Source organism: Camponotus floridanus, unplaced genomic scaffold, assembly GCF_003227725.1.
Source record: "Camponotus floridanus strain SB8 unplaced genomic scaffold, Cflo_v7.5 scaffold52, whole genome shotgun sequence".
Lineage (NCBI taxonomy): Eukaryota > Metazoa > Arthropoda > Insecta > Hymenoptera > Formicidae > Camponotus > Camponotus floridanus.
The window spans coordinates 912,185-929,609 of record NW_020229681.1 but is presented as its reverse complement, the minus strand read 5'-3'; the positions used below and the strand labels follow the sequence as shown (position 1 = coordinate 929,609).

The 17,425-nt window shown below is 24.3% G+C and overlaps 2 protein-coding genes across 2 annotated transcripts; both read left to right on the top strand.

The window, feature by feature from the left end:
* The first annotated feature begins 855 nt into the window (after positions 1–855).
* On the top strand, positions 856–7,854 carry LOC112639231 (UDP-glucuronosyltransferase 2B31-like). Its single transcript, XM_025412529.1, has 6 exons — positions 856–1,143; positions 3,834–4,067; positions 4,902–5,312; positions 6,423–6,645; positions 6,957–7,176; positions 7,559–7,854. The coding sequence occupies exons 1-6, from the start codon at positions 925–927 to the stop codon at positions 7,851–7,853; spliced, it is 1,602 nt and encodes a 533-aa protein (XP_025268314.1). The 5' UTR covers positions 856–924; the 3' UTR covers position 7,854.
* Positions 7,855–10,758: 2,904 nt separating this feature from the next.
* On the top strand, positions 10,759–15,611 carry LOC105258431 (UDP-glucuronosyltransferase 2B1). The gene is made up of 6 exons (XM_025412537.1): positions 10,759–11,022; positions 11,924–12,160; positions 13,013–13,420; positions 14,178–14,400; positions 14,715–14,934; positions 15,317–15,611. The coding sequence occupies exons 1-6, from the start codon at positions 10,804–10,806 to the stop codon at positions 15,609–15,611; spliced, it is 1,602 nt and encodes a 533-aa protein (XP_025268322.1). The 5' UTR covers positions 10,759–10,803.
* Positions 15,612–17,425: the final 1,814 nt, after the last annotated feature.

Below are 17,425 nucleotides of genomic sequence, written 5' to 3'. Positions count from 1 at the left end.
GACAAAAGAATTATGTCATTGATCTGTTGTATGTCATTTTGCATGTCCATCAAGTATGAACAATCATTATTACTGACGATATTATGTTAATCTTCTTAGTTTCCTTTTAATGTCAATAATAATATGAAATCGATACGAGATAAGCACTACATATTATTGAAATATATGATAGTGGTTTCTTTTTAATTTCTTCATTCTTTCTTTAATTTCTTCTCACTTTTTGAATGATTGTACAATTAGTAAATTATTTAAAGAGAAACTGCATTTAAGATTTTGTATTTGAATTATATCATAACTATATGTATTTAAATGTTAAATCATAATTAATTTAACATTCATAAAGAACCGTTAAAAATGTTGTAAGAATTAAATAGACAATAAGAAATATTGCATTTTGAAAAGTAATAATAACTGAACATTCATAACAAAATAATATATATAATCAATAAATTATATAAAATAATTACGCTGAAATAGTTTGAAAGATAATAGTCAGTCTTAAAAAGAAGTAATTTGAAAGCTAAGAGTTCAGAAGAAGTTTGAAAGATAAGAGTTCAGTCTTAAAAGATAAGATACAGTCTTATCATATTTTTTATATTTAAGTAAAGATATAATATTTTTTATGTATTAAATTTTAATCATATTTACTATGTTCACACAATTTCCAAGAAAATAAATAAAATTCTTAAAAATATGAAGCTTATAAACGTTATCATTATGAATGTTAACAATTTTGTGTGGCCTTGCCACACAAAGATTCAATCAAAGCAATGTTTGCAAGAACAAGAGAGTAAGAGAAAAAAAAGATAACAAGTAAAAGAAGAGAGATAAGGTAGCTATAAGGCAAATATATAAATAGATTGATACATTTGCGCTTGAAACGCGATTGTGAACAAGGCATTCGTATTATATATCTTGTTAATAATGTTAAAAAAATTCATTTTTTATTGTACTTTAATGGGACTTGCGACAATATCAAGTTCATTATCGATTTTATTGGTGCAACCCATACCGTCAACCAGTCATCATGTTTGGACGATGAATTTATTGAAGGGACTACTCAGCAAAGGTCATCACGTACACATAGTCAGCATCCATGAACCCAATATCAAAAGCAAACTCGCCGAGAATATGACATACGGTGTAAGCATATATATGTTAAAAGAAATTTGAATATATTTTAGATAAAATTTCATACATAAACATATATACGTGGGTCGTTTGATAAGTTTGGTAAATTTCCGTGAAATTGCGTCACAATCCATTTGGTGACTTATTGCTTGTAAAGTTCCCTCTTTCGTACCTCTCTAAAAAATTTCAAGCGAAAGTATGCGTTGTTTACGTTCGATAGTCATTTGAAGCAAGTGGTTTGACTGTTGTAACAAAAATGGAAAAAAAAAAAAAAAAAAAAAAAAAAAATAATTGGTAAAATTACACGAATTGCGTTTCGAATTAATTCCTCATCCATCCTATTCTCCGGATTTGGTTCCATGCCAATTCTTCCAGTTTGCAAATTTGAAAATCTGCCTCGGTGGAAAGAAATTCTCGTTGAACGAAGAAGTTGTTGCCGTCAACGAGTATTTTGCAGGCTTTAAGACAGCCTACTTTTCCGGCGGTATTAAAAAATTGGAAATTTGTTGGACTAAGTGTATAGACCTCGATGGAGACTATATTAAGGAATAACAAATTTTTTCAAAAATAATGTGTTTTGTTTGCTTTTTTACCCAACTTATCAAACGATCCTCGTGTATATATACAGTGTCCCATTTTAATCGATGACCCCGAATAACTTTTTTAATTTTGATTGTAGGAAAAAATGTTTCCGACAAAATTGTATGGCTTGAAAGGGGACATAAGATGGTATCATTGGTTTTACCTTGAAAAGTTGTTTGCTCACATGAAGGCCACCTTCAATTTTTTTAATGGAACCTCCTATTTTTTATTACTCATTCTTGTAGCTTATCTCGAGAGTTTTTCAAAACACTATAATAAAGTATTTCTTCATTGAGTACTTTATAAAGCTTGAAATCATTTCTTAATTTTACATAAACCATAAAGTATCTAGTAAAATATTCATTTTTCGATTATTCTAGTCTTTAATACTTTTTCTTAGTCCTTAATACTTTTATGTACAAAATAATGAGAGGAATCAATTGTTGTAAAGAAAACACATAATTATTTCGAAGAAAAAATATGTAGTATGCAATTAACTATTCCATATTTTTTCTTAAAAACAACTGTGTTTTCCTTTAATGTCAAACTAAAGATACCATCTTATGTCACCCATCAAGCCACATAACTTTTTTCTGAAACATTTTTTCCTACAATCAAAACTAAAAAAGTTATTCGGGGTCCTCGATTAAAATGGGACACCCTGTATATAAATGTAATTGTGAAATGCAAATTACATATTTTTTCTTCGAAACAATTATGTGTTTTCTTTACACCAATTGATTCCTCTTATTATTTTGTACATAAAAGTGTTAAGATAAGATAATCAAAAAATGAATATTTTACTAGATATTTTATGGGTTATGTAAAATTAAGAAATTATTCAAGCCTTGTAACTCGAAAAGTACTCGATGAAAAAATACTTTATTATAGTGTTTTAAAAGGTTCTCGAAGTAAGCTACAAGATCTTTTTTTTTGGCGAGAGATTGCCCTCTGTGTGAATGTATGTATTTGTGTATATATATATATATATATATATATATCACATATATATAAATGTATGTATTACATGTATGTACGTATATACACAAATACATACATTTAAATTGCGCACTGAATATATGTACAAATACATGTATTTGTACACTCGGCAACCAAAATGCCTTAACACCTGAATTTGCCCGTGTCAAGGCATATTCTGACGACGTACTTCCACTCTATTATAATTGCGCGTCATGACTATTTAATATCTGGCAACGATGTTTCAAAGTGATTTTACGCAAAATTCAAACTAATGTGTGACATATCTGAAAAAGTGGTTTGACATATGTCAAATATGTCAAAATGTATATGATTAGAAAATAAGTAATGCACATTAATTATATAAAATATTAAAATAAAATATATTAAATATATAAAAAATATAAAGTGTGATATGAATTACACATATTAAGTTTTTATATTTGAACAGCAGCCGCTCATCCTCAAATCTGCGACACACAATAAAAAACTGGCATTAATATGTGTAATTCATATCACGCTATATTTTTTATATATTTAATGTATTTTATTTTAATATTTTATATAATTAATGTGCATTACTTATTTTCTAATCATATACATTTTGACATATTTGACATATAACCACTTTTTCAGATATGTCACACATTAGTTTGAATTTTGCGTAAAATCGCTTTGAAACATCGTTGCCAGATATTAAATAGTCATGATGCGCAATTATAATAGAGTGAAAGTACGTCATCCGAATATGTCTTGACACGGGCAAATTCAGGTGTTAAGGCATTTTGGTTGCCGAGCGTACATATAGTCAGCGCGCAATTTAAATCGATAGTGTATGTTAAGTCGATAATGTGTCGCATACAAATAGCAAAAAACGCATAAATGCTGCGTTAATCTGTTATGCATTTAAGTAGTATCTAATAATTTATAAAGGTAATGGTAAAGACAATAATGAAGTTAGGTAATTCTTTCGCGATGTACGTCATTACATGTTACGTTATTACTCATTGTTACACGATTTGGATATTACTTAATAGTACATCACATTAATGTAGCAACCGTACATCTTCGATTTTACATAAATATTGTTTCCTAAAATCCGCACTATGTCCTATATAATAAAATATATTTGTGATTTTTAGATTTTTGATATAATGCAACAATTGCATGAAGCTAAAGATTTTAATCCAAATGATTGGCAAAAACTTAATATATTTCAAATGATGTACACTGTATATGATACAGGATTATTAACTTGTGAAAAAATAGTAGAAAGTAGAGAAGCGAAAGAACTTTTGGAAATGATAAAAAATGTTGAATTCGATGTAATAGTACATGACATTACATTACTTCAATGTCTGTACGGATTGTGGGAGGTAAGAATAAACAATCCATTATGAAGTATTTGTACATATATGTCTAAACTGTGACTTTAATAGATTAAATGGAATTAAAACTAATTTTTCAATTAGATAATATTAATAATAATAATAATAATAATAATAATAATCATAACAACAACAGTAATAATGACAATAATAATAACAATAATAATAATAATAATAACAATAATAACAATAATAATAATAATAATAATAACAAAATTATAATTTTATGTACTTATACAATGCTACAATTAATACACGTACATAGAATTATTTAATTTGGCATAATATATGCAAAATAAAAGAAAAAAGAAAAAGAGATTTAAAAAAAAGAATCATAATCAAAAGCTCTTAAAGATTTAGTTAAACAGTACTCAAAATAGATAATAGATCATAATATTTAAAGTATAATTGTGATTAGCAAAAAATCTGTAATTAATATTTTCTGAACGAGAAATTTTCTTTTTGAATTTATATTACATTAATTTTGACGATTTAATTTTAAACCGAACTTATTTTAAAACTGAACTACAAGTACTTTTTATCTAAAAATGTTAACAAAAATTTTTTAAAACATAATTTAAAAATATCTATTATAAATTATTTTATATTATAGATTTTCTATCTATTATAATTTTGAAGAAGTTCTTAGATAAATTATAATCGCTTACAATTTTTAAAAATAGATTAAAAATTGATTAAAATAATTATTATTAATAATTATATATATATATATATATATATATATATATTTCTTTAAGAATAAGTTTTTTTTATGTAATTTAAAAACATGAAGAAATATGATTTTACATAGATTGTTTTCAGGTTGCTAAAGGCGAACCGCCTGTCGTTGGTTACATTCCATTCGGTCTTGCACCTTGGCTCAAGGATTATATCGGTGGTACTTATTACCCGACTGTTCGACCTTATTCATGTGTAGATTTTGCAAAACCCGAAGGTTTATGGCAGAAAACGTGGAATACTATTTATTATATCGTGGACGATTTTCTACGAAGTTATTATTACATGCCACTCTCTCAACGAATTGCTGAGCGATACATAGGTCAAAAAATCAGACCGTTACATAAATTAGAAAAAAGTATTACCATTTTATTAATCAATACTCATTCTGCATTTGAACCCGCGATCCCGCTGCCACCAAACGCCATAGAGGTTGGGGGATTGCATGTTCAACCACTACAAACTACTGATGAAAAAACCGTAATATATTCTGATGTAAGATTTATTATTTCAAAATTGATAAAAATACTATCAAAATTGAACATCCTAAAGAAATAGAACGGATTGAAATTTTATTTCGAATTAAATCTTACTTTTGATCTGTGTATATACATGCAAAAACTTCGATTTATGTATATACAGAGTGTCTCAAAACTCAAAATGAATCTTTCAAAGACAGATTCTTGGGATCATCTGAAGACGATTTTTCCTCAACGAAAATGTCGAGACACTAATAATTTTCGAATTGTAAATGATTGGAAATACGAGGCTTTTCGTAAACTAAGCTTTGTAGAAATAAAATAATAACAGTATATAACAAAACAACATTTTTCGATTAATTTTAAATAGAGTTTATTTTAGTTGAATTTTAATTTAAGACTTAATTGCAAAGATATATGATGACAAAAATCGGGAACATACAAAAAATGATGGCCTTCATCGATATTTTCGCTGAGAAAAATCATCTCCAAATGATGATATATACATATATATATATATATATATATATATATATATATATATATATATGTATGTATGTATATCGTATATACAAAATATTATGAAAAAGATATTCTTATTAATACCGAGATTTCTTAGTAAATACTAAACAATTTAACAGTGTTTATTAATACAAACGGAATTAATCCAATTCTATAGGTTTAATTATTCATAGTCGATTAAACAATAATAAATAATTATTTCAAATAAACTAAATACTATCTGAAAATTTTTAGCAATAAATAAATAATCTTTAATATGTGCGGTATTCTGCATAATACTATTGCAATTTGCAATTATCAATCAATGAGTTAGTTTAATGAATTAATCAATGAGTTAAAGTAGACTTATAAATATAGTTCGCTAAATTCATATATATGCCAAATATATTCATTTATGATTATTTATTTTAACAGTCATTTACAAATACATAGAAAAATCATAAATTTAATTATAAAATGTCGATTTCTTGAAATGTAATTATAAATAATTATTTTATAAATTTATGTATTTATGACTGACATAAATGAATTAACATATAAGTGAAAGTATATTTTAATTTTATCAAAATGTCTTTATTCTGTTATATATATCAAATTATTGCAGAACATACGTGAATTTCTTGATGGTGCAGAAAACGGAGCTGTTATAGTATCATTAGGAACAAATGTAAACTGGAAATCTATCGAATTAAATAAACTTAAAGCCGTTACACAGGCTTTTTCAAAATTAAAAGAACGTGTTATTTGGAAGCTAGATATTGAACTGCCATTTCAAGTGCCAAATAATGTAATGGTTGTGAAATGGATACAACAAAACGAAATTTTGAGTATGCCTCATAATTTATTGGAAAATACGAAAAATATTATAATTTGATATGTTTATAATGTTTATTTTTCTTACGATTAATCCTTTTTGTATATATAATTATATATAATTTGTATATATAATTTGTATCTAAATATTTATCTATATTTTTTAATTCTTATTTGTTTTTGTTAATTATTACGTAATTATAGAAATTTAATAAATAAATCTACAAGCTAGCAAAATGTTTATTAATATTAGATTTTTGTTTTCTTTATCTCTTACAGTATATCTTATTTGAGAAAATTGATTATAATACACATTTATATTCAGGTCATAAGAATGTAAGGGCAATTTGGACACATGGTGGTCTTCTCAGTACACAAGAAGCGATTTGGAAAGGTGTGCCAGTGATTGGAATGCCATTTTTTGTGGATCAAATACCCAATGTGGAATTATTAGTACATAAAGGGGCTGGCGTTCGTTTAAATTTTGCCACTTTATCTACAGAATCAATATTAGACGCATTTGAAAAAGTACTTTACAATAAAAGGTATAGTATTAAATTGTAATTATTGATAATATCTTTTTTATCACATAATTATGCGAATATATATGTTATTTGAAAGTAAATTTGATTTAATTTATATCTTGGTTAGATTTTATTAATATCTTAATATAATAATTGTTATGTGATAAAATAAATATAAGAATAATATATAAGATTAAATATTAGATGTTATTTAAAATAATAGTATAAATACAAAAGTTACTATAGTTATATAATAATAATAGCTTAAATTAATATTTTTCAGAATTTAGTATATTTTATTAAATATGTTTTATTACATATATTTTTTTGTGATTTGCATATTTAATTAATGTGTATCATAAGTGTACATAATGCTCCTAATGATAAAATATTTGTCGTGCAGTTATACAAAAAATATGAAACGATTATCCAATGAATTTCGGGATCGACCAGTGCCGCCGTTAGATTTGGCCGTTTGGTGGATTGAATATGCCGCCCGTCATTCACATGGAAGTTTAGAATCTTCGCTTAGATCCCAAAGTTGGGTAGAACAGAATCTAATCGATATTTACGCATTCATGTTTCTCATTCTTATAGTAATATTGTCGGCCATACGTTTTATATTGAAAAAATTATTTAAATTTTATTGTAATCGTGTATATTCTGTATCTAAATTGCAAAAACGTAAACAAATGTAAGAAATAAATAAAAATAATAATGTAAAAATATAAATAAATGTAATATATTCAAATAAAATAATAGATGTTGAATTTAATTTTAATGTAAGATAATACGTATATATTATTATGAATATATGTATAAATATAGGTATAGTTATGCAAAAATTAAAAAAAAATAATAATATTTGTGTGTTATTATTCGAAGATTGAGACATAAATTGTTGCCTATAATTTGTTCTGCTTTTATTTGTATATTTATTATTTACATTTATTACATATATATTTCCATGTACAATATTTATACATCATTTTTAATAAAAAAAACATTTGTAAATATAAAAATTTTGTGCAAATATTAATATTGTAATATCATATATATGTAATATATGTGTTACGCAAAAACTAATTGTTTGTTTAAAATTGAGATTAGCATAAAGTAAACAGTATGGAGATATTTGATAATTAATTCCTTAAAATGAGATTTAAACAAGAAGCATCATAACATTTACAAATGAATTGTGTTATTATTCTGTTGTATATCATTTTGGACGCATTAAATATGAACAATCATTATATTATTGCTGATAAAGATTATGTCAATAATATCTTCATTTAATCTCTAAACAGTAATATCAAACGTAACGACAACACTATATATTATTCAGATATGATTGATTTCTTCCTAACTTCTATGTAACTTATTCTATCTAACTTCTATATAACTTCTATGTAACTTTTTGAATGCTTACGAAATTAATAAACTATTTAAAGAAAAACTGCACTTAAATTGACGTATTTGAACTCTATCATTATGTTATAGTAAAATATAATGAATATAACATATTTTTATAAAAAATGCATAGTTGCGAGAACGAATAGATAATTAAGAAATATTGATTGTATTCTAAAAATAACTGAACTTAACAAAATAATATATATCAGTAAATTACATATGATAATTATGCTGTAGTATTTTGAAAAATAAAATATTGTTTGATGGTACTTTTTTATATTTAAGGAAAGATATGTGACGTTATTGTTAATAATATTTTTTATGTATTTTATTTATTAAATCATTATTATTTTTATTATGTTCACACAATTTCAAAGAAAAATAAATAAAATTCTTGAAAATAATAAGTTTACAAGCACTATCATTATGTAGGTTAATAACTTTGTGTGGCCTTGCCATTCAATCAAAGCAATCTTTGCAAGACTAAAAGAGTAAGAGAAAAGAAAAGAGAGATAAGAAGATCTATCAGGTAATATAAGCATTAAAGAATAGATTGGTGTATTCAAGCTTGAAGCTCAATTGTGAGCAAGCAAGTGAAGTAAAAGGCATTCATATTACATATCTTAATTATGTTAAAAAACTGATTTTTTATTGTACTTTAATGAGACTCGTGACAATGTCAAACTCATTATCGATTTTACTATTACAATCCATACTATCAAATAGTCATCAATAGTGTTAAATTTATTGAAAGAATTACTTAGCAAAGGCCATCACGAACACATAGTCAGCATTCATGAATCTGATATCAAAGATAAACTCGCACAGAATATGGCATATGCTGCAAGCATTGTTACAAGGAATTTATATAAATATATTTTATTATTAGATAAAATTATTACATATATATATATATATATATATATATATATATATATACAGATTTATGCAGACAAAAAAATAATATTTGTATGTTATTGTTTGAAGATTAAGACATACTTGTTATAGTCTATAATTTATTTTGTTTTTATTGATATATTTATTACATATATTTATTACATATATTTATTACATATATATTTTCATACAAAATATATATCTTTTTTAAATAAAAAAATCACATTTATAATATAAATATTTAACACATTTAAAAATTTTACGTAAATGTTAATATTATAATATCACGTAATATATGTATCATACAAATATCTAATTCTTTCCTTAAAATTGAAATTAGAAGTAAATAATATGGAGATACGTGATAATAGATTCTTTCACGTGATATTTAAACACGAAGCACTATGACATTGACAAAAGAATTGCGTCATTGATCTGTTGTATGTCATTTTGCATGTCCATCAAGTATGAACAATCATTATTGTTGATGATAAAGATTATTATGTTAATCTTCTGTTTCCTTTTAATGTCAATAATAATATGAAATCGATACGAGATAAGCACTACATATTATTGAAATATATGATAGTGATTTCATTTTAATTTCTTCATACTTTTTGAATGATTGTACAATTAGTAAATTATTTAAAGAGAAACTGCATTTAACATTTTGTATTTAAATTATATCATAACTATATGTATTTAAATGTTAAATCATAATTAATTTAACATTCATAAAGAACCGTTAAAAATGTTGTAAGAATTAAATAGACAATAAGAAATATTGCATTTTGAAAAGTAATAATAACTGAAGATTTATAACAAAATAATATATATAATCAATAAATTATATAAAATAATTACGCTGAAATAGTTTGAAAGATAATAGTCAGTCTTAAAAAGAAGTAGTTTGAAAGCTAAGAGTTCAGAAGAAGTTTGAAAGATAAGAGTTCAGTCTTAAAAGATAAAATACAGTCTTCTCATATTTTTTATATTTAAGTAAAGATATTAGAATGTTGTTAATAATATTTTTTATGTATTAAATTTTTATTATATTTACTATGTTCACACAATTTTCAAGAAAATAAATAAAATTCTTAAAAATATTAAGCTTATAAGCGTTATCATTATGAATGTTAACAACTTTGTGTGGCCTTACCATTCAGTCAAAGCAATTTTTGCAAGAACAAAAAAGTAAGAGAAAAGACAGATAACAAGTAAAGGAAAAGAGATAAGAAATAGCTATAAGACAAATATATAAATAGATTGATGCATTTGAGCTTAAAACGCGATTGTAAACAAGTAAAAAAGGCATTCGTATTATACATCTTGTTAATCATGTTAAAAAAATTGATTTTTTATTGTACTTTAATGGGACTTGCGACAATATCAAGTTCATTATCGATTTTATTGGTGCAACCCATACCGTCAACCAGTCATCATGTTTGGACGATGAATTTATTGAAGGGACTACTCAGCAAAGGTCATCACGTACACATAGTCAGCATCCATGAACCCAATATCAAAGGCAAACTCGCCGAGAATATGACATACGGTGTAAGCATATATATGTTAAAAGAAATTTGAATATATTTTAGATAAAATTTCCAACATAAACATATATACGTGGATATATATATATATATATATATACATATATATATATATATATATATATATATACATATATATAATTGTAATTGTGAATTGCAAATTACATATTTTTTCTTCAAAACAATTATGTGTTTTCTTTACACCAATTGGTTTCTCTTATTATTTTGTACATAAAAGTGTTAAGATAAGATAATCGAAAAATGAATATTTTACTAGATATTTTATGAGTTATGTAAAATTAAGAAATTATTTCAAGCCCCATAACTCGAAAAGTACTCGATGAAAAAATACTTCATTATAGTGTTTCAAAAAGTTCTCGAAGTAAGCTACAAGATCTTTTTTTTTAGCGAGAGATTGCCCTCTGTGTGAATGTATGTATTACATGTATGTATGTATATACACAAATACATACATTTAAATTGCGCACTGAATATATGTACAAATACATACATATATATATATATATATATATATATATATGTATGTATGTATGTATTTGCACATATATTCAGCGCGCAATTTAAATCGATAGTGTATGGTTAAGTCGATAATGTCGCATACAAATAGCAAAAAACGCATAAATACTGCGTTAATTTGCTATGCATTTAAGTAGTATCTAATAATTTATAAAGGTAATGGTAAAGATAATAATGAAGTTACAGGTAATTCTTTCGCGATGTTACGTCATTACATGTTACGTTATTACTCATTGTTACACGATTTGGATATTACTTAATAGTACATCACATTAATGTAGCAACCGTACATCTTCGATTTTACATAAATATTGTTTCCTAAAATCCGCACTATGTCCTATATAATAAAATATATTTGTGATTTTTAGATTTTTGATATAATGCAACAATTGCATGAAGCTAAGGATTATAATCCAAATGATTGGCAAAAACTTAATGTATTTCAAATGATGTACACTATACATGATATGATGGAATTTACAATTAGTGAAAAAATAGTAGAAAGTAGAGAAGCGAAAGAACTTTTGGAAATGATAAAAAATGTTGAATTCGATGTCATAGTACATGACATTACGTTATATCAATGCCTGTACGGATTGTGGCATGTAAGAATAAATTCCAATGAAGTGTGTATATATATGTACAAACTGTGATTTAAATAGATTAAATAGAATTAAATCTAATTTTACAATTAGTAATAATAATAATAAGTAATTAGTAATAATTAGTAATAATAATAATAATAATAATAATAATAATAATAATAATAATAATAATAATAATAATAATAATAATCATAACAAAATTACAATTTTATGTACTTATATAATGCTATATTTAACGTACATAAAATTATCTAATTTGGCATGGTCAAAAAAGAAAAAAGAAGATATTAAAAAAAAAATTATAATATCAAAAACTCTTGGAGATTTAGTTAAACAATACTGAAAACATATAGTGGATCATAATATTTAAAGTATAATAGTTTTAATAAAAAAATCTGTAATTAATATTTTCTAAACGAGAAATTTCCTTTTTGAAATTATATTTCATTAATTGTGACGATTTAAAGCTTAATTTTAAGCTGAACTTATTTTAAAACTGAAATACAAGTATTTTTTATCTAAAAATTTTTACAAAAATTTTTTAAAACATAATTTAAAAATATCTATTATAAATTATTTTATATTATAAATTTTCTATCTATTATAAATTTTAGCTATTATAATTTTTATCGATCTATTATAATTATTATCTATTATAATTTTAAAGAAGTTCTTAGATAAATTATAATCGCTTACAATTTTTAAAAATAGATTAAAAATTGATTAAAATAATTATTATTAATAATTATATATATATATATATATATATATATATATATGTCTTTTAGAATAAGTCTTTTTTATGTAATTTAAAAACATGAAAAAATATGATTTTACATAGATTGTTTTCAGGTTGCTAAAGGCAGACCGCCTGTCGTAGGTTACATTCCACTCGGTCTTACACCTTGGCTCAAGGATTATATCGGTGGTACTTATTATCCGACTGTTCGACCTTATGTATGTGTAGATTTTGCAAAACCCGAAGGTTTATGGCAGAAAACGTGGAATACTATTTATTATATCGCGGACGATTTTCTACGAAGTTATTACACACCACTCTCTCAACGAATTGCTGAGCGATACATAGGTCAAAAAATCAGACCGTTACATGAATTAGAAAAAAGTATTACCATTTTATTAATCAATACTCATTCTGCATTTGAACCCGCGATCCCGCTGCCACCAAACGCCATAGAGGTTGGGGGATTGCATGTTGAACCTCTACAAGCTACTGATGAAAAAACCGTAATATATTCTGATGTAAGATTTATTATTTCAAAATTGATAAAAATACTATCAAAATTGAACATCCTAAAGAAATAGAACGGATTGAAATTTTATTTCGAATTAAAACTTATTTTTGATCTTTGCATATACATGTAAAAATTTCAATTTATGTATATACAGGGTGTCTCAAAACTCAAAATGAATCTTTTAAAGACAGATTCTTGGGATCATCTGAAGACGATTTTTCCTCAACGAAAATGTCGAGGCTAATAATTTACGAATTATGATTGGAAATAAGAGGCTTTTCGTAAACTAAGCTTTTGTAGAAATAAAATATTAACAGTATATAACAAACCACATTCTTCGATTAATTTTAAATAGAGTTTATTTTAGTTGAGTTTTAATTTAAGGCTGAATTGCAAAGATATATGATGACAAAAATCGGGAACATACAAAAATGATGGCCTTCATCGATATTTTCGCTGAGGAAAAATCGTCTCCAAATGATCCCAGGAATTTGCTTTGAAAGATTCATTATGAGTTTTGAGACACTCTATATATATGTTATATATATATATATATATATATATATATATATATATGTATATATATACAGAAAAATCATATAAATTTAATTATAAAATGTCGATTTCTTGAAATGTAATTATAAATAATTATTTTATAAATTTATGTATTTATGAATGACATAAATGAATTAACATATAAGTGAAAGTATATTTTAATTTTATTAAAATGTTTTTATTTTGTTATATATATCAAATTATTGCAGAACATACGTGAATTTCTTGATGGTGCAGAAAACGGAGCTGTTGTAGTATCATTGGGAACAAATGTAAACTGGAAATCTATCGAATTAGATAAACTTAAAGCCATTACACAGGCTTTTTCAAAACTAAAAGAACGTGTTATTTGGAAGCTAGATATTGAACTGCCATTTCAAGTGCCAAATAATGTAATGATTGTGAAATGGCTACAACAAAACGAAATTTTGAGTATGCCTCATAATTTATTGGAAAATACGAAAAATATTATAATTTGATATGTTTATAATGTTTATTTTTCTTACGATTAATCCTTTTTGTATATATAATTATATATAATTTGTATATATAATTTGTATTTAAATATTTATCTATATTTTTTGATTCTTATTTGTTTTTGTTAATGATTATTACGTAATTATAGAAATTTAATAAATAAATCTACAAGCTAGCAAAATGTTTATTAATATCAGATTCTTGTTTTCTTTATCTCTTACAGTATATCTTATTTGAGAAAATTGATTATAATACACATTTATATTCAGGTCATAAAAATGTAAGGGCAATTTGGATACATGGTGGTCTTCTCAGTACACAAGAAGCGATTTGGAAAGGTGTGCCAGTGATTGGAATGCCATTTTATATGGATCAAATACCCAATGTGGAATTATTAGTACATAAAGGGGCTGGAGTTCGTTTAAATTTTGCCTCTTTATCTACAGAATCAATATTAGACGCGTTTGAAAAAGTACTTTACAATAAAAGGTATAGTATTAAATTGTAATTATTGATAATATCTTTTTCATCACATATTTATGCGAATATATGTGTTATTTGCAAGTAAATTTGATTTAATTTATATCTTGGTTAGATTTTATTAATATCTTAATATAATAATTGTTATCTGAAAAAATAAATATAAGAATAATATATAAGAATAAATATTTGATGTTTTTTAAAATAATAGTATAAATATAAAAGTTACTATAGTTATATAGTAATAATAGCTTAAAATAATATTTTTCAGAATTTAGTATATTTTATTAAATATGTTTTATTACATATATTTTTCTGTGATTTGCATATTTAATTAATGTGTATCATAAGTGTACATAATGTTCCTAATGATAAAATATTTGTCGTGCAGTTATACAAATAATATGAAACGATTATCCAATGAATTTCGGGATCGACCAGTGCCGCCGTTAGATTTGGCCGTTTGGTGGATCGAATACGCTGCCCGTCATCCACATGGAAGTTTAGAATCTTCGCTTAGATCCCAAAGTTGGGTAGAACAGAATCTAATCGATATATACGCATTCTTGTTTCTTATTCTTACAGTAATATTGTCGGCTATACTTTTTATATTGAAAAAATTAATTAAATTTTATTATAATAGTGTATATTCTATATCTAAATTGCAAAAACGTAAACAAATGTAATAAATAAATAAAAATAATAATGTAAAAATATAAATAAATATAATATATTCAAATATAATAATAGGTGTTGAATTTAATTTTAATGTAAGATAATACGTATATATTATTATGAATATATGTATAAATATAGGTATAGTTATGCAAAAATTAAAAAAAAATAATAATATTTGTGTGTTATTATTCGAAGATTGAGACATAAATTGTTGCCTATAATTTGTTCTGCTTTTATTTGTATATTTATTATTTACATTTATTACATATATATTTCCATGTACAATATTTATACATCATTTTTAATAAAAAAAACATTTGTAAATATAAAAATTTTGTGCAAATATTAATATTGTAATATCACATATATGTAATATATGTGTTACGCAAAAACTAATTGTTTGTTTAAAATTGAGATTAGCATAAAGTAAACAGTATGGAGATATTTGATAATTAATTCCTTAAAATGAGATTTAAACTAGAAGCATCATAACATTTACAAATGAATTGTGTTATTATTCTGTTGTATATCATTTTGGACGCATTAAATATGAACAATCATTATATTATTGCTGATAAAGATTATTATGTCAATAATCTTTATCAGCAATAATACAATCAATAACTTATCAATGTCTTCGTTTAATCTCTAAACAGTAATACCAAACGATACGACAACACTATATATTATTTAGATATGACTGATTTCTTCCTAACTTCTGTGTAACTTATTCTATCTAACTTCTATGTAACTTCTGTCTAGCGTCTATATAACTTCTATGTAACTTTTTGAATGCTTACGAAATTAATAAACTATTTAAAGAAAAAATGCACTTAAATTGACGTATTTGAACTCTATGTCATAGTAAAATATAATGAATATAACATATTTTTATAAAAAACTGTAAAAAATGCATAGTTGCGAGAACGAATAGATAATTAAGAAATATTGATTGTATTCTAAAAATAACTGAACTTAACAAAATAATCAGTAAATTACATATGATATATATCAGTAAATTACATATGATAATTATGCTGTAGTATTTTGAAAAATAAAATATTGTTTGATGGTACTTTTTTATATTTAAGGAAAGATATGTGACGTTATTGTTAATAATATTTTTTATGTATTTTATTTATTAAATCATTATTATTTTTATTATGTTCACACAATTTCGAAGAAAAATAAATAAAATTCTTGTAAATAATAAGTTTACAAGCACTATCATTATGTAGGTTAATAACTTTGTGTGGCCTTGCCATTCAATCAAAGCAATCTTTGCAAGACTAAAAGAGTAAGAGAAAAGAAAAGAGAGATATGAAGATATCAGGTAATACAGGCATTACATAATAGATTGGTGTATTCCAACTTGAAACTCAATTGTGAGCAAGCAAGTGAAATAAAAGGCGTATCTTGTTAATTATGTTTAAAAAACTGATTTTTTATTATACTGTAATGAGACAATGTCAAACTCATTATCGATTTTACTGTTACAATACTATCAAACTACTGTTACCATACTATCAAATAGTCATCATATTTGGGTGTTAAATTTATTGAAAGAATTACTTAGTAAAGGCCATCACGAACACATAGTTAGCATTCATGAATCTGATATCAAAGATAAACTCGCACAGAATATGGCATACGCTGCAAGCATTGTTACAAGAAATTTATAAAAATATATTTTATTGTTAGATAAAACTAATACATATACATACATATATATATATATATATATATATATATAAAAATAATATTTGTATATTATTGCTTGAAGATTAAGACATACTTGTTATAGTCTATAATTTATTTTGTT

Coding starts and splice junctions, on each gene's coding strand:
- LOC112639231 (XM_025412529.1), top strand. CDS start 925: ATGTTAAAAAAATTCATTTTTTATTGTACTTTAATGGGACTTGCGACA. Junction 6,646..6,956: donor ACAACAAAACGAAATTTTGA/GTATGCCTCATA, acceptor ATTTATATTCAG/GTCATAAGAATGTAAGGGCA. Junction 7,177..7,558: donor AAAGTACTTTACAATAAAAG/GTATAGTATTAA, acceptor TTTGTCGTGCAG/TTATACAAAAAATATGAAAC.
- LOC105258431 (XM_025412537.1), top strand. CDS start 10,804: ATGTTAAAAAAATTGATTTTTTATTGTACTTTAATGGGACTTGCGACA. Junction 12,161..13,012: donor GCCTGTACGGATTGTGGCAT/GTAAGAATAAAT, acceptor GATTGTTTTCAG/GTTGCTAAAGGCAGACCGCC. Junction 13,421..14,177: donor AAACCGTAATATATTCTGAT/GTAAGATTTATT, acceptor AAATTATTGCAG/AACATACGTGAATTTCTTGA.